The following is a 22,758-nucleotide window of genomic DNA, read 5'->3' as shown; positions in this document are numbered from 1 at the left end:
CTACACAAGAGACAATGTCTATAGAAGGGTTCTATGCCAGTGTTCTTGTCAGCAGTACTGTTTTTGATTCAATCAACCAAGACTTCTTTCCTGGGTCCAATACTTTAGGTTCTATTCTGGCCCTCCCTTATCTTTCTCTTTCCCATAAGGTGACAGGTCTGTCACCTCCTGAAACATGTTCTCCTTCTTCTAGACCAAGCTCTCTTTACCCAGAAAACCTAGAATTCCCCGCTTGTGAAGTCTGAGTCTCCTTCAGGTGCTTGCTTGGGCTTCTGATCCTCTCTATCCTCTTAAGAGCAGACTGCGTTACTTGTACAATTTGTGTTTGGACTTGTGGAGAGAGCTTGGATATGTAGTGAAGCTTGGTGAATTCTACACAATTATACACAAGTTTCTTTGATGAGGTCATTACAGACAGAAGGGTTATGTGATCCATTATGATAGGGAGAGGGTCAGAGATAACCATTTTCATATTCACCTCAGGCTCACAAATGTTAGGGGTAGGCCTGTTTGTGAGATACACTGCCTTGCACAGAGTGGCATAAAAGACTATAAGTGGCTCTTCAAAGACTATAAGTTCTTGGGATGCCTCGGTGGCTCAGCGGTTGAGCATCTGCCTTCGGCTCAGGGTGTGATCCTGGAGTCCCAGGATTGAGTCCCACATTGGGCTTCCTTCAGGGAGCCTGCTTCTTCCTCTACCTATGTCTCTGCCTCTCTGTCTCTGTGTCTCCCATGAATAAATAAATAAAATCCTAAAAAAAAAAAAATTCTTAAAAAAAAAAGACTATAAGTTCTTTGTGGCCATGTTGGAGAACTCACTAACTGGAATGAGCAGGCAATAGAGAGAGCGTGGGAAGACACAGACCTTTAATCTTTGGCTCTAGCTAGATACAAATTATAGACACAAAAATAATTTATAATTTCTTATCTGGTCTTCATATTCAAACTAGAGTTATGATCTTGTGGACACAAAGTGTGATATTTTATTAACAATAATGACAATAGATTTTTACCCTAACCTGATGTCCATGTTAAGATTATTTCTCTCTACATGTGTTGGTCCATTTTCTCTCAACTCTCTCCCCCACCAAAATAAAAGGTAAAGCAAATCAATCACCTTGGACCTAGTCAACCTTCAATTAACCACCACATCTGAGACTATTGTTATGATAAATGATCAATTAAAAAGCATGGTAATACCAAACCTCATTTAACTATTTCTCACATCACAGTGTTTTCTTAACAATAGGAGTCATGATTTTGTAAATTTGGTTCTATAAATAATATTCCTATGAAAACTCAAAAGGATCAAGATGGAAAAGTATGTGCCCTTTAAAATGATCTTAGTTGGGGATCCCTGGGTGGCGCAGTGGTTTGGTGCCTGCCTTTGGCCCAGGGCGCGATCCTGGAGACCCGGGATCGAATCCCACGTCGGGCTCCTGGTGCATGGAGCCTGCTTCTCCCTCTGCCTATGTCTCTGCCTCTCTCTCTCTCTGTGTGACTATCATAAATAAATTTAAAAAAAATTTAAAATTATCTTAGTTATAGTTTTAATCAATTCAAAAAATTAGCTTTGGAAAAATTCTACCCAGTTTACAAATTAGCTGGATGACATTGAACAAGTTATATCTCCTCTTGGGGGGCTCAATTTCTTTAACTGTAAAATGAGGCGGCTGGATTAAATGATTTCTAAATTTCCTTTAAAAATCTAAGGTTTTATGATTGCTTATGATTTTCTAAGCAGTTATGCCTAGAGTTCTTTAGCAGAGAAAATTGCAAAATGTGAAAGTCTTAGGACTTAGTGAAAAAATGAAAAGCCTATTCATCAGGAAATGGGGTCAAGTTAGAGAGCAAAGAGTGTAGTTGCCTAAGCAACTCGAGTTTGAAAAGAAATTATTAGAGTTAAGCACGGCCTGAACAGGCAGAGGAGAAAGAAAAGAAATGAGAGTTCCTGACACTGTCCTGGAAGAGGAATCACATAACTGCTTGACTTTTGGGAATAAGGTAAAGTATTTTTTTAATAAGGTAAAGTATTAAAAAAAAAAACCAAACACATAAAATACCCAATTATAAGTTGATTGTAGCCTTATCATCTATCGCTTCCTTCCTAGCCTTTTAATCAAAGTCTGAAAGCTTGAATGTCAACTCACCATGGGTACTTCAGTGGCTACCCACAGCATGCAAATTTTCCTTTCCTCTTTCAGTATTTGAAGTCCCACCCAAAGTCCTACAAGTATACTTCTACGCTGAAGCTGGTGTTTAAAGCTGGTATCAGGCCCCCAAATCCTGTGAGTGGTAATATGAGGAAGTAACACCTTCAACTTTGTTGGGATACTAAATCATGACACAGCAGGCAAGAATATGAAATTACTTGGTCAGAGTGTTCAACCCAAAGCTATAAACAAATCCAGAGAATATGGAAGCCACCCAGAAGATGTGGCCTTTTAGTCCTGTATCTTCCCACAAAAGAGAAAGTGAGGAGCTATACTGTCTGTGTTGGAAATCTACCATATTAAAGAAACCAGTTTCACATGCTTTGTAATTGATCAAAATGCAGAAAATTGCAGGTTTAGAGTGGGAAGGAAACAGCAATAAAAAACTTGTAAAATATCAGATCTGGCTAATCAGCTCTTGCATAAATAAAAACTGGATGCATTTCTAATAGCTGTAATATTAAAATCTGAAAATGTGAAGTATAAATATACATTGTCAATGAATTTCATATCATTTTCTTGCATTCAGAAAGTCACCAATTTCCTGTGAATCCAGACAATTTTCACCATATTTACATTTCTGAAATCTAACTCAATTTCTCCTGTGATGTGTTTTTTAAAGCATCTCTTCTTGTGAGAATATTTTGTTGAACACAAAGAATGTCCTAACAGTCATCTAGAAAGCAGACACCTAATATCAGTCCATCTTCTTTTTAACCTAAATAAGGTATTATTTCTCATTAGAAGTTTGGACATCCAGAACAGGCCACTGAAATATAGGACTTCTGTGAGCACTGAATAGACACACCTCTATAGTGAAGGGGCTGATGAGTAGGAGAAGCAAAATTTTTCACACCATATTTTTTGGTCAACTTCAGCTACATTTAAGCTTTCACAAAGTTTTGTGAACAGCTGTTTCTTCAGGAAATTAAGAAGAGCCACAGTGCCTATAACATTGTGTCATTCTTATTTAACAAATATGTGCCAGATGCTGTAAGTGCTTTACAAATACTAATCTTTTATTTTTTCATAGCAATCCTATAGAACAGATGATATCATCATCACCATCCCTGTCCCCATTTTAACAGATGAAGAAACTCAGTCATAGAGAGGTAAGTCATTTGCTCAAGCTCTGAGCTAACAAGAGGCAGGACCTGGGGAATATGATGGCAGAGCCCATGCTTCTAAACAACACACTCTCCTCCTCTCAGAGTCGGCCATTATATGAGGCAGATGTGGAGGCAAGAAGTTACAAAGCATCCTTGTTCCATGGCCCTTAAGCATGTCATGTCTCTAGTGTGGAAACACTACTTTGAAATTCTAGCAACTTCCATCTGGAGATTCTTTCTCAGGTCTGTGATTTCTAGATGTTCCTACAATGAAAGATATGATGCAGTGAACACTAAAGAAGAATTTAAAGAGTAACCTATAGAATGACCTTGCTTAAGAAGAGGAGATTGGTGGGACACCTGGGTGGCTCAGCGGTTGAGCGTATGCCTTTGGCTCAGGGCATGGCATGATCCTGGAGTTCCAGGATAAGTCCCACATCGGGCTTCCTGTATGGAGCCTGCTTCTCCCTCTGCCTGTGTCTCTGCTTCTCTCTCTGTGTGTCTCATGAATAAATAAATAAAATCTTAAAAAAAAAAAAGATGAGATTGGTGAGCTAAAGGAGTCAGCAGCAAGACATGAATGGATTCTACCACATAAGAGCCCTTTTAGTCACCTTTATAATTCTCATAAAAAATCAACAAAATGCATTTTGTTGCTGTGTTTACAGGTTAACATGAATGACTTCTCTTTGGTTTAAAAGAAAAGAAGGTATCAGTTCCCACAAAATATACACTTTGGCCAAGGACCTTAGAGACTGAAGTCCTTTAAGTATGACTAAGAAGTAGTACAGGGATGTAACTCTGAAGGAATATTTGCCATCATAAGAACATTAAAAATCCCTTTATATCTGTCAGTAAGACAATGGTTAAATTGAAGAACATCCATGCAATAGAACATGAGGCAATCATTGAGAAGAATCAGGTTGATCTATACATTTCCATGAAAAGATATATATAACATATTAAGTGAAGTAGGCAAGTTGCAGAACACCTTCACAGTATTATGTCATCTTTGTGAGAGAATGACACATGAAACAACATTTGTTTTTGTATACCTAGAACATAAGCATGCTTACATACAAATAAGAAAGGTCTGGGCGGCCCGGGGGGCTCAGCAGTTTAGGGCCGCCTTCAGCCCAGGGTGTGATCCTGGAGACCTGGGATCGAGTCCCATGTCGGGCTCCCTGCATGGAGCCTGCTTCTCCCTCTGCCTGTGCCTCTGCCTCTCTCCTTCTCTCTCTCTCTCTGTCTCTCATTAATAAATAAAATCTTTTTAAAAATTATTAAAAAAAAAACAAGAAAGGTCTGAAAGAATACATGCAAACCTCTTAAGAGATTACCTCTGGAAAATGTGCTAAAGGGGGAGGAGGATAGTGGTGAAAAGGGGATGATTTTTTACTTTATAGACTTCTACTTGCTTGTGGTAGGTAAGATTCACCAAATATGCATGAGTAAAAGCACAAGCAAGCATATAGAAGTCATTAAACAACTGGAGAAAAAGTAAGCAATTATTAATTATAAATAAGCTGTGTATAAATTTGACAAACTGATTCATGAGATATATCATATAACCACTTTATTCACTAGTTCTTCCATAATTATGCATAAATTACTGTGTTAGCTTTACTAGATATCTATTTTGCCAATGCTATGGATTTTGAGGTTTTAATTTTCAGAGCAGAGAGAAAGATAAAGTATGAGCAGGGGGTGGAGGGGCAGAGGTAGAGGGCAAAGAGAGAGAATCTCAAGCAGGCTCCATGTTCAGCCCAGAGCCCAACGTGGGGCTCAATCTCAAGACCCTGAGATCATAACCTGACTGAAATCAAGAGTTGGATGCTTAACCAACTAAGCCACCCAAGTGCCCCTGACGTTTTATTTTCATTAAAGCTCAAAGAGGAAAAAAAATAATACCTCCTGAAAAACTGATAAGCATAGTTAATGCATCAGGCTTTCATAATTATATATATATTTTTACAACTCAAATACACATTATGTGGACCATATTTTAGACTGATTGGATATTTTAGACTGTTTAGTATGATAAAACAATCTGAACTCATTTGACAAATGCAGCACACCAATAAGTTCAGATTGAATGGATCAGTTTTCTTGCCTAATGTATTCAGCTTTTAGAACTTTTTGAAATTCAGAATTACATCTAAGATATTGTGAATCCATCCACTCTACTGCTTCTTTCTTCTGCTTAACACATACTGCTCCTTCTAACTGGAATGCCTTTCTTTCCTTGACCAACTGACTAACTTAAATTCTTTATAAACACCCTCTGTCCAGTGAACTTCAAAGTTGAACTGTCCACTGACTAATCCCCTGTAGACAACCCCCACCCCACAGTCCTGGACAGACACTTGTAAAGTTGCTGGAACAGCCCTGGGAAACTAATGTGAGAATGAGGCTCAAGGGAAACCCTATTCAGGAAAGTGATGGATTCACAAGTATTGTTAATGTTACATCTGTCAAATAGCTGTTGAATGAAAGATTTAAGATTTCTTAATATTGATGCATGACTCAAGAGACAATGGGTGAATGTACTCCTAAGTGACTAAAATTTTGTGAGTTTAAACTTATTTTTATCACCCTCTCGTACCAAAGACTCACAGATAAAACATAAACAGAAATTTTTGAAAAACACTCATCTTTAGTATGTGAAGTGCATTCTGACATTTTCTAGCCTATTATAGTTAATACCACTTATTAAAAGTACTGATTGAACCCTAGAAATGGATCATCTCATACACAGATTGAAAGACCTCAAACTACACAATATGTGTTGAGAAATGCTTACAAACATTGCCAAAGAGCCAAAATGTAACTAAAATTGCAACCAAAGTTTAGTTATTATTTTTTTGCCATTTCCACTTTCATGTTGTTTCTCTCCATTTTTAGTAATTTGTTTGTCCAAGTAGGGGCAGGAATTTCTGTCCTAAAGTTGGATGACATCTGGCCAGAACCATAGGACGTGTGCTGAGACAGAAACCAGAGCAGTCAGCAATCTGGGAGTTGGGACTGTCTTAGTCAATTTTGAATATTTGGTCACCTTATCTGAGATTACATGTAAACTCACCTGTTTCAGTTTCTCTGAAGGTAGTTTTTATAGTGTAACTTAAAAAGATAGGGTTTTTTTTATGTGTTGTTTAATGGTTTGAGTTAATTTTAAACAAGGGTTTATGAAATGTGAGCTGGTGCCAGAAAAATGTGGATCAATTGTTGCTTCCCTAGAGGGAGTAGAGGTGCTTTTAATAATATAGATCCTAGTAAAGTATCTATATCTTTTGAGGACTTAAAAAGCCAAAGCAAAATATGGGTTGGATAGGGGTTTTTTCAGTGTGTATGTAGACCAAATTGCACATGGCTGAGTAAGAAAAAAATGTCCTTATTAGAGTCTTATTCTTAACAAACAGTTCATTATTTAGGTACCCTGAAAAGAAAAGGAGTTAATTATATGAATATCACATCATTTAGGATTAACACTATCTGTATGTGACAGAAATCCAAAATAATGGTGGATAATAGTCTTATCTTAAATAAGATAGCATTTAGCTCTCTCATAAAAGATAAGAAGTAGGCAGTCCAAAACTGGCATGTATCCATGATGTCAAAGGACCAAGGGTTCTTGTCTGGTGCTTACTACTGGGGTTTCTGTCACTGCACTCAAATTCTAGAAGGCCGAAAGTAAAAGGGAGGAGAAATGGCAAGCCCCCTCTCTTTAAGGATATGTTCAGAAAATTGCACACGCCATATGCCTGTTTAGCTTATTTAAAAGAATTTAATCATATGGCTGTACTAGGGAATGCTCCAGGGAATGTTGGGAAATGTAGTCTTTATACCCAGCTAAACAGTGGAAGGTCTCTTACGTAGGAAGCTGGTAAAGATAGATACTGGGAAAGTAAGCAGATTCTCCTACAAGTATCCATGGCCTGTGATTAAAAACAAACAGACAAAAAACCTTTAGACTCCGTTTCTGCAGTGTTTGCCTCTCCTTCTCAAATAGTCTTCTCCTTACCCTTTTAAACCTTTATCCTTCAATCTAGGGTTGAAAGGAATTACAAAGAGCACTAGTCTACTCAGCATAGTTGATTACCTTGCTCCTATATGCCAGAGCCTGCCATGCCAGGACAGCATGTAGATGGCTGGAACTAGAGTCAATCAAACCCTTATCACAAAGCTGGGAAACAGGGTCTAACCAGGAATCAGGAAGAGGGAAATGAATGCTGGAGTAGCAAGCAGCAAATATCTCACCATAAGATCTAAAAGGCAGCTCTAAGTTAACATGTTCACATCAAAATTCTTAATTTCTCCCCCAAATTCCACTTCCAAATATGCTACCATCCACACAATAGTTGAAGCAAAAAACCTAAGTGTAATCCTTGAGCTTCTTTTTCCTTCACTCCTTGTATCCAATCAGGACCTGCTACATATTATGTGGGCCCAATAAAAAATAAACATTCAGGGTCCCTTTCTGAAAACTATAAAGGATTTTGAGACATCAGGTAATTAAACCATGGTGGAGTCCTTCCAAGTGTGGGGCCTGGTGCAACTGTACATGAAGGCAGACATGCATCCAATATATATCTACCATAAGATAATAGAAAATATATATGTTGGTGTCTGTCTCTGGTTCCTAGCACACAGCTGCTAAAATTATAGACATTTCACTCTAAGTGGAAAAAAAAGAAGAACAAAAAGTACAATATATTGAGTATCAAATATGCTGTAAGCATTGTATTACATATTTTATATTATGATGCAGTAGAAAGAAGATAGTTTTTGGAGTCATGACAGATATGGATTTGAAACCTACTCACGCACTCACTAGCTGTATGACTTTGACAAGTCAACTAAACTCTAAGTCTTTATGTTTCCTAATTCATAAAGAGGGACAAAAATATTTCCTTTCAAAGTTCTTGGAGTCAGACGCGCTACCATTGCGCCACAAGGTCACATCCTTTCAAAGTTCTTGAGAAGATTAAGAAATTAGAAAGCAATCATAACGATACTCACTGGGCTTGAGAAAAGAACAGAAGACATCAGGGAGACCCTTACTGCAGAAATAAAAGAGTTAAAAAAGAATCAATCAGAGATGAAGATTGGATTACAATAAACAAGATTGGAAATAGTATCGATGCAATGAACAGCAGGCTGGAAGAAGCAGAGGAATGAATTAGTGATTTAGAAGACAAAATAATGGGAAATAATGAAGCTGAACAAAAGAGAGAAGAATTATGTAACATGAGAATAGGCTTAGAGAACTCAGGGACTCAAAAAAAAAAAAAAAGAGGGGGGAGCAGAAAATTTATTTGAAGAAATAATAGCTGAAAGCTTCCCTAACCTAGGGAAGTAAACAACATCCAGATCCAGGAGGCACCAGAATTCCCATCAAAATCAACAAACACAGGCCAACACCAAGACATATTGTAATTAAATTTGCAAAATAAAGTGATAAAGAAAAAATATTAAAAGCAGCAAGACAAAAGAAGTCCTTAACTTACAATTAGGTAGAGACCTGATGAAAGATCCCTATTATGATTGCTTCTTCTATTGAGTAAGGGTCCCTCAAAGATCTTAACTGGGGACTGCCTATTACGACCCTTGGTGAACACTACATGTTCACCAAGAACAATAAAGACATTTTTGGGTGATGCAGAAAGAACGATTTTCACATTCCCTGAATAACAGTTGGAATGTAGACAATGATTAATTAAAAGTTTCCAGGGTCCATAATTAGGAATTTAAGTGATCGCAAAGCTGCCAATACATCCCTTGGGGTACATTGGGTAGCTGAATGCTTAACAATACTTGGCAATGTAAATGTCTGAATTTGTAAGTTAGAATTTAGACAATTCTGGTAACAGCTGGAAGGAGAAATGACCTCTGTAATTTGTGTTAAAACTTAAGAGGCTTTTGCCACAAAGCATCCCCACATTGCTGTTGGAGAGTAATGTGGAAGAATCAGGCTTGCTGGAATAAGTTGTTGCAGGAGGAATTTAAAGCAAAACATTACAGGAGAAGCTCAGAACTTCCTCTGAAAATCTGAGTTTTCCTCCTACTCTTTGCTTTTAAAGAAGTTATTCAAAGGGAAGAAGAGAGAAGACTATGATTATTCGAGGTTAGAGGTAAAGGTACCTATGCAGCTGTACAGAATGTGCAGAGCTCAGCCACTCAAGTTCAGAGAGTTAGTTCACATAGGTAGTTCACCCAACTATCAAATCCTCCAGACTATGAGGTGAGTTACTTACTTTGGGTCAGAGAACAAGATGGAAAAAGCCCTAGGCCTAAACACGAACCATGACTATTGAATATTTATCTAGTTGGGAAGCCAGGTCCTAAATAAAAGTAAAAGTAATATCTCACACATTTGCCCCTGCAATCTAGCAGCCACCAGAGACAGAATTAATACCCATAGCACTACATGGGGTTGGAGGCTGAGAAGAGAAATGTTTCTATCTGTTCTGGCTCTTGGGAGGATAGGTATTTTTAGAGGAATGTAGCTATGAAAAGAACTCAAGAAATTAAGATCCAGAATCAGGAGAGAGGTTACAGGGTCAGGCTGTAAGCAAAAGAGTTTGGTAAATACCATAGCTCTGCCCTCTCTCCTTGGTTGGCCTATAAAAGTAGTAATATTAAAGTAATAGGAGGCATTTTTGTAATCAATGTTGGTCCAGAGGTCAGCCCGGACTCCAAGGGGGAACATATGCGGTCAAAGCCCAATGTTGAGACTCCTACCTACTTTCGGGGTAACCATGGAGCCCCAGTGCTACTGAATTTGAACCAACACATGGTGGTGGGTGGGGTAGGATGCTTCTGCCTAACTAGACCCAGAAATCCAACAAGCATTGGCACCAGTGGAGCTTTAGAGAAAATTTCTAGCAGCCCTTCAAGAGATGGGGACTAGGCTGTGAGTTGGATATGGCCCAACTGTGTTAAGCAAAATATAGCTGTGCCATGTTTACCTTCTGATCCCAACTCACCACTCCACACCTCCAGCCCTTACCATCCTGCCCTCAGAAGTCCTGTAGCTAAACATACAAGAAGCTGCATATGTTTTTCTTGAGAAAATATATGATAGGAAAGAGAGAATTTTAGTCACCAAAAGTCCTCCTAGAAGGGGAGTGCTTTGTTGGAGAAATGCTTTGATAATTGTTTGGGGGTAGAAACTGACATTTGATGGGTATGGTTTTGTGGATTATCTGCAGGAGGCAGGTGGTGGTTTTATTGGTTGCTCCACAGAAAAAATGGGGGGGGGGAGGTGAGAGGAAAGTAAGAAGGGAGATGAAAACAGGAGATTTGAACTCTGCCGGACCAATCACTTCAGAGCAGGAAGAGCTTTAGCATTAAAACTCAATTTCATAGTTTCTGATTTAAAATACTCTGAAGACACATGAAAGATGCTCAAAGTGTGGACTCCTTTCAAGTGCAATTATCTTGGATGCACTTGGTGCTGGCTGTTGCTCCCAGGCCCCACATTCTTTCATTTGAAGCCCTATGTCCTAGTGACCCCTGAATCTTCAGTAAAGTATTCTCTCTCTCTCTCTCTCTCTCTCTCTCTCACACACACACACACACACCCTCCAGTATGAGTGGATATTTTTCTAGAAACTGACAAAAGAGCTGAGTTCTATGTTCAATGTGTTGTTGCTAAAAAGGAGATAGCCTTAAAGGTTAAGAACTACCAAGGAGGACAGACACACACACTAGGCGCAAGCTATCATGAGGACTGTCCCAAGCTACAGAATTGGATTTTTATCCAAATTGACCAGATATTCAAGGAGTAGGAATCCTCTAGCTGATAACGTGGCTATTCTAATTTCGCCACTGCTGTTTTGTTATCCATTTTGCTTCTGAGTGAGTTTTCTATGACACAGATGGAAGCGTGACGTACCTGTGATCAAAATTCTTCAATAATCTCCCACTGCCTACAGAATTAAAATAAAGAAGACAAAAGAAAACCTCTGCAAAGCATTTAAGGCTTTTCTCAGCTTCTTGCAAAGTGCCTGGTGAGTAATAGGTGCTCTAGATGTGAAGCATAAATAAGCAGGTTTGGCTCTCTCATTTCTATCAGGCTCGGTAAGGTCATCCCTGGTCATCTAGCAAAATGCCAACAAGCCCTCCCACCTAAATCTTCATAGCTTCCTTCTGTGCCTATTTTTTCCCCTCAGTTCTTATCTCGGCTCAGCAAGGAGCCTGCTTCTCCCTCTGCCTGCCGCTCTGCCTCCTTGTGCGCTCTCTTCCTCTCTCTCTGTCAAATAAATAAGTAAAATCTTAAAAAAAAAAAAAAAAGATGAGGAAACAGATTCAGAAAGGTTAAACAACTTTTAAGGACACACACTAGTAAGTTGCAGAGGTAATATACTAACACAAAAATATTCCACGCCATTTGTTTATTTTGCCTTGTCACTAGTACCATCTCTCCCTACAGTGTTCTAGCCTGTCCCCACATTTTGTTTACCCCTTGCTAAGGCCCTATTCAAATCTCACCTCCTCAGTGAAATCCTCCTCATGACTTGTTCTTGGTAATGTCTCCCTTTTTTCCCCCGGAAAGGCTCCTGAGATGACTTTCAGGGTGGCGGGGAAGGTTGTGAGGTAGGGTACGTGGCCCTGGAGAATAGCTCATCCGTGTCTCATCTGTGTTAAGGTTCTTGATGCAAATTCAGGTTCTTGATGCAAAGGCCTACTTGTTTTGCAGGTAATGTACCCTCCACCTGTTCCCAACCTCAGTCTTTCATAGTCTGGGTATCTTCCTGAGGATTTCTGTGGCTGGTGATGGATGCAATTGTTTGCACGGTTTGGTTAAGCTGAGCTCCCCGGAGAAGCTGCGGAGCAGAGCAAATCTCCAGGGTTTATCTGAACACACAGCGTCTGTACCCTCGGGTTAGTTAGCACCTGGGACACCTGAAGCTTTTCCCCTCCTCTGTCTCTGCTTCTGGTTGAAGTAAGGGCTTCAGCCTTTCCCGAATGGGACTCCCCTAAGGTTGCTACATAAAAAGCCGAAGCCTATTTCCTATTAGCCATTTCCTCATGTACGACATGGAAAATAGAGACGGACTTTTCACTGGCCCAACTTTTTCCTTTTTAAGTGAAGGACCCTAGACCGACATTAGAGATAACAACTTTTGTTCTCAGCGGTCCTTGAGAAGTGATGCAAAAAGTCACTTACATTTGAAGGAAAACGTGCTTGTGATCTGTTCTCAGGTCCTCATCTCTCAAGCTGAGACCATTACAATTGGAACCTGCAAAAATCCACAATAATTTTCCAGTATCTTTTGTATTTAAAATCTTGGTGGATGCCTAAGCATCTTACAGCTAGTGATGCGTCAGCCAAGTCCATAACTGAGCTACAACAGTTGACCCTTGATTGTGTCCACACACCTATACTGAGGTATCTATGATTTGGGAAGAAGTAGGTAAGTAAAAGGCCAGGTCTGGTACTAGGCTACCTGTGTTCAAACCCCATCTCCATCGCCTTGCAGCCCTGGGACACGGAGTTCGTTCCTTTACGCCTCAATCTCATTCTCCTCATTTTAAAACGAGGTCCTATCATTCCATAAAGTTGCACGTAACGTAAAAAGAGCAATCCGACCTCGGGAGCCCCCCTCACAGCCGGTCGCGGCGGCGCCTAAGCGACGGCGGCCCCGGAGTGGGGGGAGCCTGTTTCCAGCCGGACCGCGTCCCCGGGCGCTCCCGAGCGCCGCGCCTGCGCACTCCGCCCGTCGCCGCGCCGGTCCTGCGGACGTGCGCTCGCTGCCTCCGCGGCGCCCGGGCCCGGGATGTGCGGCCGCCCGGTCGGTGCCAGCTCCAGGTGCGTGCGGAGGACTCGCCGGACCCGTGCGTGAGGCGGCGCGACCCCCGCCAAGGGCCGGGCCTGCCTCGCTCCCTCCCAGGTGCCCGGGGACCCGGAGCGGGGGCGCCACGACCTCAGCCCCTTTCCTTCGCCACTTCCCCGCCTCCCGACGGCCCCTAGGGAGCGGCAGGCGAGGTGTGGGCCGGCGGCGCAGGAAGGATGCTTTCCCCTCGCCGCGGCCCGGGTCGCATACGGCGTTTCCCTCCCCTCTGGCCGCCGCCGGAGCCGTTTTCGCCCTTGCGCTTCCTTTCCTGGGGTGGGATTTTGCGATCTCTGGACTCGGCTCGACCCTAGGTGCTTATGGGTTGCGGGCGGTGAGGGCGACGGCCGGATGTCAGGGTCCCCGTCCCCTGCAGCGGCCCTGGGACGAGATGAGGGTGCAGGGCCCCGAGCGTGGGCCGGGGAAGCGGGGCAGAGGCAGCCACCACGAGGGAAAGGCTGGGGCAAGCGTCGCCAGAGATGATCCCCCGGCTGCAAGTGGTCCAAGTTTCCCCCCGGTCTCTCCTCTCTTGTTGGTTTGCTTTTGTGATATCCGCAGTTTGCTTTTGTGCTGTTAGTAAGAAACCACCAGGCGTTCAGCCGTGAAGCGTCATTGGAATTTTTTTCTAAGATTTTATTTACTTATTTATTCATGAGAGACACAAGCAGAGGGAGAAGCAGGCTCCTTGCGAGAAGCCGGAGCGGGACTGGATCCCGGGATCCCGGGGTCACGGGGTCACGCCCAGAGCCGAAGGGAGGCGCTCGACCGCTGGGCCTCCCAGGCGCCCCCAGATCATTTTTTAGTCTTCCAACAGAGTGCGTCCGGCAGTTGTCAGAATGATCTTCAGGTTGAACCAGGGAGATTTGCTATTTTACTTTTTATTTTCGGTATAGCAGAGTAAAGTACACAGTGTTGGCTTTGTTTTTTGTTTTCGGTTTTTTTTTTTTTTTTTTTCCAATATTTCCAGCAACAACAACAAAAAATCAGTTGAGAGCATAGAGAATCAGTTGAAGTGGGATTTGGAGCGCTCTCAAATTAACGTGCACCCTGTAGAAGTATATATGGGACTGCACTTGGAGCGCTGGGGATCCCGCGCTATCGCTTATAAATAGCAGATGAGATCACTTGTTGCCACAATACAGGGCTCCCAGTAAGTGCTTTCACACCCGCTCTGAAGGCAAGTGACAGTAGTATCCAGTCTTAGTGTTAGTGGTAGTTGATCAGCCGTAGACACTTTTTGGCACAGAAACTATACATAGTCAATTCCTGTTATAATCAGAGAAGGTTGTAGTGTGGGTTCTACTCTGGGATATTTTTTCAGAAGTATTCGGTAGAAACTATTAAAGAGAAGGAGAAATATATAGTAGGAATTGAGGAGGTCAGCTTCAGGCCAAAATTCTTTGTGTGATCTTCCAGGCCTGACAGTAGACAATTGGCTGGCTTTGGCTGGCCAGCCCTATTGGGGGGGGGGGGGGGGGACTGCCCTCCCCACACCAGACTGGTGCATGGCCAGTGCATTGGAGTTTCAGAGGGAGTTGCAGTCAAGAACTCACCCCTTCCCTCCTGCTACCCATGCTCATACTAGAGTGCACTGGTGGCTCAGTTACCTCCATGCAGATGTTCTTGACTGGGGTCCTTCCCAGGCCTCACTGTCTCCACCAACACCTCGGTTACTTTTCTCCATTTTAACTCCAGACCTTTCCACTTCTAGCGCTTCCTTCCTCGTGCTCTGGCCCACAGGTCCATAAAGAGGCAAAAGCCTTTTGTTCCAAGCTCCTCTGCAGGGAGATGCTTGTGTGCATGGCATCCATCTGATCCTTTCCTAGTGTAGTTCTGCTTAATGGATGCTGGAGAACCAGTATTTGTTTTGCCTCATGCTTGCACTGTGGCAGTAAGTGAATAAAGGTGTATTATTTTCATTTTGGCTCTTTGTCCTAATTGACCACCTCAATACCTGATAGCTTGAAAGGAATGAAGTGAATTGCCGAGTTCTCGGCAATTTGATGGATTCATGACTTAACCCTCATAACTGTTCCTGTGTTAGCATGTTCAGGGATTTGGAGGTTGTTCACCAGTAATTTCTCTAACTCAGTGTAGTGAAAATGCATATTAATAGCACCAACAGTTGGCTGCTGCTAACCTGTATATCTGGGTTATATGTATATTTTATAAATTAATATAATTGCTTGCAGTCAGATTTGTTTATTTTACATAGACTGTGTGGCATATCCATTTTGTTGTAATTACATTTTTTGGTAAATATTTTGGGGTTACATGGGCCAACTGAAGAAAATTAGATATTGTTGCTGTCCTTAGTAATCCTGCCTCATCCTATGGGCCCCAACTTTATCTAATGGGTCACTTGATTACTTTGCATAAAGTGATTGATTCATTGTGGGTTCCTCTGTCTAGTGTTGTGTGAAGAGGTATACCAGGAATAGCTTTCACAAACATTCTTACTGCTTTCTACAGAAGTTTCACAAAACAGTATTCATCTTTACTATATGTAATGCAATCTGATATTTTCTACTTTTTATTAAACAAAACTGATCATAACCCACTAAGTTGATTTCACAATGCATTAATGATAGCAACATGCAGTTATGTTTTTTTTAGACTCTGAAAAGTACTGTGATAAAGCAACTAGTAGTAGAAGATATTTATTGAATAAATGAATGCTTTTGTTTCTGATTCACATTGCTGAAGAGAACCACAGTGGGTGTGATTGTGTGTTTAAGGTGTCTTCTGGAAAAGACAGTAAATAGCATATATGGGGAAGCCTGGGTGGCTCAGTGGTTTGGCACTGCCTTCCACCCAGGGTGTGATCCTAGAGACCTGGGATCGAGTCCTGCATTGGGCTCCCTGCATGGTGCCTGCTTCTTCTCCCTCCACCTGTGTCTCTGCCTCCCTCCCTCTCTGTGTCTCTCATGAATAGATAAATAAAATCTTTTTTAAAAAAATAGCATATATGTTGGATGTTCGCCAGATTAGCTGACAAAAGAACACTGAGTTTCTAGTAGATTTATCAACTTTCTGATCTCAAATAGAAGATAAAGACATTAGAATCAGAGCTACAGCAGCTTTTCTTTTTTTAATCTCTGACTCCTTTATTTAAGGTAGATGCAATAGTAGAAGGAGGATGAGAAGAAAATTGGTTTCCCTGATAAAAGAGAAGATAGGGTATACAGTTTTTATAAAAATACTTAGTAAACTTTTGCATGTATCCTACATAGTTATATTAAGGAAAGCATGTTTATATTAACTCCAGGACCAAAACAATGCTTCTATTATATTGTCTGAACCACACTTAACTCTCAGTTACTCAGCCATCGATAAGTATATAAGTAGCCAGTTAGCCTCATTGCCTTTGTACTGTCTTTTAGGAATTCCACAACAAAATGCAAAGAAGAAATACAAAGAACTATAAGTTTAGTTAGTATGTTTATTTCTTAGTTAGAAACCCTAAAAAATTGTATTATGTAGATAAAGTTACATAATCTGATTAATGTTGAGCAAAGTAGTATCTTCCATTTGTAATCACTTCACAGTTGTCCAACACATTCAGATGCATTATTTCCATTGATTCTCACAAAAATTGATGTGGTAGGCAGGCCAGGGGGCATTTTCTCCATTTTAGAGATGAATATGATGGGGTTTATCCGCCCCCCACACACTGAAATCATTCGGTAGCAAATCGGGACTAGAACCCAGATTATCTGGGGAATTTTCTCCCAGTTGTCCAAGGTTGTCTTTGCTGGTCCAAAGAAGTAATTAGAAGTAAATACTGGTAATGATGTGGCTAAGAAATCCAACCTTGGTAAATAAAACATTCCCTTCTCAGATCATACCCATGGTATGCTATAATTAAATGCAAATACATCTTATTTTTAGTTTTATATTTCAATTTTTGCACTCCTTACCTTTCTGGCTTAATTTTTTTTTTTTTTTGAGTCTTGCTTAATTTTTAAAAAATGACAAAAACGGACACCTGGGTAGCTTAGTAGGTTGAGTGTCCATCTTGATTTCAGCTCAGGTCATGACATCAGAGTCATGAGATGGAGCCCCACATCTGGCTCTGTGCTGTGGTTGGAGCCTGCTAAGATTTTCTTCCTCTCCTCCTGACCCACCTCACCCGACTCACACACAGGCAATCTCTCTCTCTCTCTCTCTCTCTTGCTCTTAAAAATAAATAAATAAATAATGACAAAGCAACTAAATATTGAAAATGCTACATAATAAAGAAATAGGAAAATTGGAATTAAAAGGTCTAATGTTAAGAAATTCAACTCCGTCCCCTTTTGATTTATTATCTCAATTAATTAGAAATATAGCTTGAAGTTACATAGGTTTTTAGAGATTTATTTTTTTAAGTAAGTTCTATACCCAATATGGGGCTTGAACTCATGACTCTGAGATCAAGAGTCATATACTTTACTGACTGAGCCAGCCAGGCATCCCTAGAGATTTCTTTTAAAGACTCATCATTTCTATGTGTGAGGTTAGTTTTATGATTTTAAAGTATTCATCTAAAATGGTTATTACCTTACTTTTAAACATAGAAAATGTCCAGCTTCCTCTATACCCTTAATATCTTTAGCCAAAGGAGAACTTAAATTATTTCTTTTCATATGAATAAGTACTTTTTAAATTAATACATTTTTATTTTTAATTTTTAGACATCTGTGGAGTTTAAGAACATGGAGTTCATCAGAGTATATCACTGAAGAATATGATGGCTGAAAACAATTTAAAAATGCTAAAGATTCAACAGTGTGTAGTAGCCAACAAACTACCTAGAAACAGGCCATATATTTGCAATATTTGCTTCAAGCACTTTGAAACACCATCAAAATTAGCTAGGCATTATCTCATTCATACTGGTCAAAAGCCATTTGAATGTGATGTATGTCATAAAACCTTTAGGCAACTGGTTCATCTGGAGAGACATCAACTAACTCATAATCTACCTTTTAAATGTAGCATTTGTCAACGCCACTTTAAAAATCTGAAGACGTTTGTGAAGCACCAACAACTTCACAATGAAACCTACCAGAATGATGTTAAACAGGTCAGAAGATTGTTGGAGGCCAAGCAAGAAAAACCAGTATATGGGATGTATCATACTTTTACCACACAGGAAAGATGGGCATTACACCCATGCTCTAAGTCTGATCCTACATACAGCCCTACAAAGAAAAGAAAGAATATTCACGCATGTACAATCTGTGGCAAGATGTTTCCATCACAATCAAAACTTGATAGGCATGCACTAATTCATACTGGTCAGAGGCCGTTTAAGTGTGTCTTGTGCAGTAAATCTTTCCGGCAGTCAACTCATTTAAAAATTCATCAACTCACACATTCAGAAGAAAGACCTTTCCAATGTTGTTTTTGTCAAAAAGGATTTAAGATTCAAAGCAAACTTCTGAAGCATAAACAAATCCATACCAGGAATAAGACCTTTCAGACTCTTTCATTAAAGGTAAAGAGTCCAGAATCATGCCCCCTGCCTAATAAATTAAGTGCAAAGCAGGATAGTTTTGAAAATGGTTATATAGGTGAATCTGAGGAGAATAATCAACTTGATGTCCACTCTATTTATATCGTCCCTTTTCAGTGTCCAGAGTGTGAAGAGTGTTTTGAATCAGAGCAAATTCTCAATGGACATAAGTGTTTTCCTGCCAGAGGTGGCAAAATTCCAAGCAGGCTCAAAAGAAGCTGCAACTATAAAACCATTGTGAAAAAAATCTTGGCTAAACTTAAACGTGCTGGGGGTAAGAAATTAGATAATTTTCGATCTGAGAAAAAAGTATTTAAAAACAATTTCTTGAAAAATTGTGATTTTATTACTGGTGAGCTTAGCCCTGAACAAACTCAGAGAACATTTATGGGTTCTCTTAGCAAACATGGAACATATAAGACAGTTGGCAATAAAAAGAAGAAAACGTTGACTTTGCCATTTTCTTGGCAAAAGCACTTCCAGAACCAAAATATAGGTAAAAACTTGAAAGGTATCCTTACAACAGAAAACAAGTTACCTATAGATAATTCAGTGAGTAATAAAGATGTATCTATCTATGGTTCATCAGGTGAGGAATTCTTTGGTAACTGTGAAGTGCTTCAGTGTGGTTTTTCAGTCCCAAGTGAAAATCTACATACTGGACATAAGATGTGTCCTTGTGACAAATGTGAGAAAGTATTTCCTTCTATATCCAAACTACAAAGACACTATTTAATTCATACTGGACAGAGGCCTTTTGGCTGTAATGTTTGTGGGAAATCTTTTAGACAGTCAGCTCATTTAAAAAGACACAAATTAACTCATATTGATAAGATTCCTTATAGAAGATCTCTTTGCCAAGAATTTGAAAATTTGAACCAACTTCTCATTCATCCGGGTGATAATGTTAACTATAATGCTTCCCAACAATGCCAGACTCTTGGACTCCAAAAATATGAGGTCTCAGAGTCAGATCAAATAACAGAAATAAAAGTTAAGGTAGAATCAGAGGATTTCATTCTCAGTACCCCCTACAGGAACAGGCAGCCTTACCTCTCTAGTGCACTTCTGCAATCTGAGCAGAGCCAACATAGCCATTGTTGCAGTTATTCAGGGCGTGTGGAGAGGAATGATGGCCTTCTTTACCAATGCAGCGTTTGTTCCAAAAGTTTTCGGTCTCCATCTAAACTGGAAAGACACTATCTAATTCATGCAGGGCAGAAGCCATTTGAATGTTCAGTTTGTGGGAAAACATTCAGACAGGCTCCTCACTGGAAGAGACATCAACTTACTCACTTTAAGGAATGACCAACCACAAGAGAAAGCAGTTCTCAAATTCTGTTGTGTAACTGACAGAACCAGTAACGCATTTGTGGTGTCTCTGGTAATTTTGTTCCTAAAGCCTCTATCGTTTAAAATGTATTTTTATGTAAAGGCCTTTCTTAGGTTGAGTGATTTCATAGGCAGTTGCTTGTGCTGCAAGTAAGAGCTAAGATACATAGAAAATTAATACAATGTTTTTGGAATAGCCAAATTAATTTTTAGGGGGAAGAACATGGTTTGATGCCATACAGTAAGCATTTATTTTATTTTAATATATACTTTGTATTGAAAATGTAAATCCATGATGTGGTACAATAACTCAGTTCATTCATTTTTTAAAAGAAATTATTCCTTAACATTTGCCATCTCCTTTTAAATATACTCAAAGGAGTGAGAGGTAAAAATTGGGTTTTGGCTGCAGCAAATAGCTCCACTACATTTTCTTTATTTTATGTTTCACATGAAAGCATAATTTTGTACACCTATGGCTCAGATTCCATTGCAAGATTTTTTCTTTTAAGTTTAAAAACTATAAAGGCAGTAAAAATGAAAATGGATGAGGACGTCAGCATTATTTTCATTGGTCTTTTGCAAGCTATTTATTCTTAGGACTCTGGTAGCTTCACCTTCATTTCCACAGGGGATTAGAATTGTATTTTTTTTACCCAGCCTGTTGTCTTTCCCAAAGGATCTGAAAGTAGGAAAGAGACTAGGATGCACTTGTATACCTTTACCATATTTACTTATCAGGAGTATTGTCCAAGTGCCATAATCTTTTTGATGATATGTATGCTGTATTATCTTTTCAGAGGAATAAATGCAATTCATCTACTAAATGATTGACAATAGTAGTTGTAAACTTAAGACTCACTTGCATAGAACTGCATCTTCCAAGACTTCTATTTTACTTTAGTAAAACTTTGTTTTAATGCATCTTGGAATTGAGTAGTCCTATGACTTAACTAAATCTATTCTGTTAAGTTTGATCAAATGGCAATGACTAGGTCTAGTTCTAGTTTTTAATTCTATGTTTATTGCAAGACTCTAATGCTAAAGAATGTTACTCTGATCCTTAGCAAATTGTTATTTTGATTAGTAAGGTAATTATTCCCATAAAGGAATAAAATGCCTATGGAATCGAGGATATCATTCCTCTAAACAGTACTGTCATGATTGGGAAATATTAAATCTTAAGTTATGAAAGACGTAATCACAAACTGTCCTTCGTATTTGCCATGTTTTAATAAAGTCTTTAAGAACGACATTTCTCAGTAATTAACCATTATCTTTTAAGAGAAGAACAGGTGGGTGTTGGTCCTGGTATACTTCAATAATAGTGACAAGCCTTCTGTTGAGAATGGATAAACATTCTTTGCATTTTAAGCTCTTCATCATACTCTTAAGAGTTGTCTTTGTATAGGAGGAGGGAAGAGGAGAGGTTGGTATCTTTTTTTTCAACTGCATTTTGAGAAACTCGAGTTTAATATACAGAGATAAAAGGTAAAGGTACAGATAAAATGCCCAATGATGTATAAAGGTGCAGGAGAATCATATGATCTAAAAAATAATTTCTCTTAGGTTTCCTCCAGATACGTTCTTCCATTGCAAGCAAGATGATGGTTTACAGAATTTGCTTTACACCACAAACTTTTCAAAAACATCCCTATTACATAAAAGCAAGGGATAATTCAAATTTTCCAAGAATATAGGTTCAAAGGGTTTTTTGTTTGAAATTATGTATTTTGGGATTTTCCAAAGCTATTTATATATTTTATTTGAGGTAAATGTCTCATTTAGTCCTTTCCCAACCCAAACAGGGAGAGTCCTAACAGTGTTGTGCTTGTATGATATTAGATTTTATTTGCTTAAGTGGTACTACTATACTTTTTTTGGCCCATGCCTTTTTAAGCTGTTTCATATTGAAAGTTGGAATACTGTAAAAATTTTGTCAAAGATGTATTGTAGTGCTATTTGAAGTACCTATAACAAAATTCTTATTTACCTTTATCACTGCAAGCTTCTTGTGGAAACTTCTTAGGAATAAAAATAAACTGTATACATCCATGATTAAGAAAAATAAAACATTAGGTGTTAAATGATGATTTGCTGCATGCTAGAACTGTTTGTATTGTTGAATCAATTACTTTGGTTTCCTGAAAAAATAAACTTTATAAATATCTTTAAAGAGATTCATTAAAATTTTTTGTTTGGATGATTCCAGGGCTGTAGCATGATATCTACTGAAGTAGTTTCATTGGCTAAGTTAATGGAATTATTGTTTCTTGGTTTGTACTGCAGTAGAGCCAACAATTTTAGAACAAAATGTGTGTGTTGAAGGAAAGTAGATGGTGGTTAAGAGTCTTGAAGAATTTAAACTTCAGAATATTTTAAAAATAAACTTTCAAGATACACTTCGGCTTTTTTTTTTTTTTTTTTTTTGGAAAATCACATAATATTGGAACAAGGTACTGATTGCCAACCACTTTCCTGGGCCCACTCCAATCCACCTCCACTGAATTTCCTGATATGGATATTTAATCATCTCCTTATTTCTTACTTATTTTTTACTTCTTATTATATTTCTTTACTAGCTTCTTATCACCTACAAAAGGATGTTAACTGCATCACGTTACATAATCTACCTGCTTACCCATTTATCTCCTCCAGATTTGTACTAAAGAAATACAGAATTAGTTCCTCCCATGCATATTCTTGTTATTCTTCTTGTCTCCCATCTTGGCTACCCACTATTATTTTAAATTAGATACAGACTTTCA

At 39.3% G+C, this 22,758-nt stretch overlaps 1 protein-coding gene and 2 long non-coding RNA genes across 8 annotated transcripts in view; 1 reads left to right on the top strand and 2 right to left on the bottom strand.

The window, feature by feature from the left end:
• Nucleotides 1–22,758, bottom strand: part of LOC111093376 — a 32,513-nt gene that overhangs the window by 6,538 nt on the left and 3,217 nt on the right. For 3 of the 4 annotated variants that reach the window (XR_005381423.1, XR_005381421.1, XR_005381422.1), the window contains exons 2-3: nucleotides 12,495–12,567; nucleotides 11,816–12,150 (exon numbers count right to left, since the gene is read on the bottom strand). This is a non-coding gene — a long non-coding RNA (uncharacterized LOC111093376). Of the gene's footprint in view, nucleotides 1–7; nucleotides 3,587–11,815; nucleotides 12,151–12,494; nucleotides 12,568–22,758 lie in introns of those variants that run through there. The other variant, XR_005381420.1, reaches the window with a different exon arrangement.
• Nucleotides 13,037–22,170, top strand: ZNF770 (zinc finger protein 770). 3 transcript variants are annotated; one of them, XM_038579971.1, is made up of 2 exons: nucleotides 13,037–13,136; nucleotides 17,835–22,170. In XM_038579971.1, exon 2 carries the CDS (start codon nucleotides 17,888–17,890, stop codon nucleotides 19,964–19,966), a length of 2,079 nt encoding a protein of 692 aa, XP_038435899.1. In that variant the 5' UTR covers nucleotides 13,037–13,136; nucleotides 17,835–17,887; the 3' UTR covers nucleotides 19,967–22,170. The 3 variants fall into 3 exon arrangements, with proteins under 3 accessions (XP_038435899.1, XP_038435900.1, XP_038435901.1); XM_038579972.1 differs by having other exon boundaries at nucleotides 13,102–13,218; XM_038579973.1 differs by lacking the exon at nucleotides 13,037–13,136 and adding an exon at nucleotides 13,343–13,472.
• LOC119866858 lies at nucleotides 16,474–20,004 on the bottom strand. The gene is made up of 3 exons (XR_005381425.1): nucleotides 19,712–20,004; nucleotides 18,209–18,344; nucleotides 16,474–16,971 (listed from the first exon to the last, which is right to left on the bottom strand). It is a non-coding gene; the product is annotated as an uncharacterized LOC119866858 (long non-coding RNA).

The sequence above is a fragment of the Canis lupus genome, chromosome 30 (assembly GCF_011100685.1).
Source record: "Canis lupus familiaris isolate Mischka breed German Shepherd chromosome 30, alternate assembly UU_Cfam_GSD_1.0, whole genome shotgun sequence".
NCBI classification, from domain to species: Eukaryota; Metazoa; Chordata; class Mammalia; order Carnivora; family Canidae; genus Canis; species Canis lupus.
This window is presented reverse-complemented; position numbering and strand designations above follow the sequence as displayed.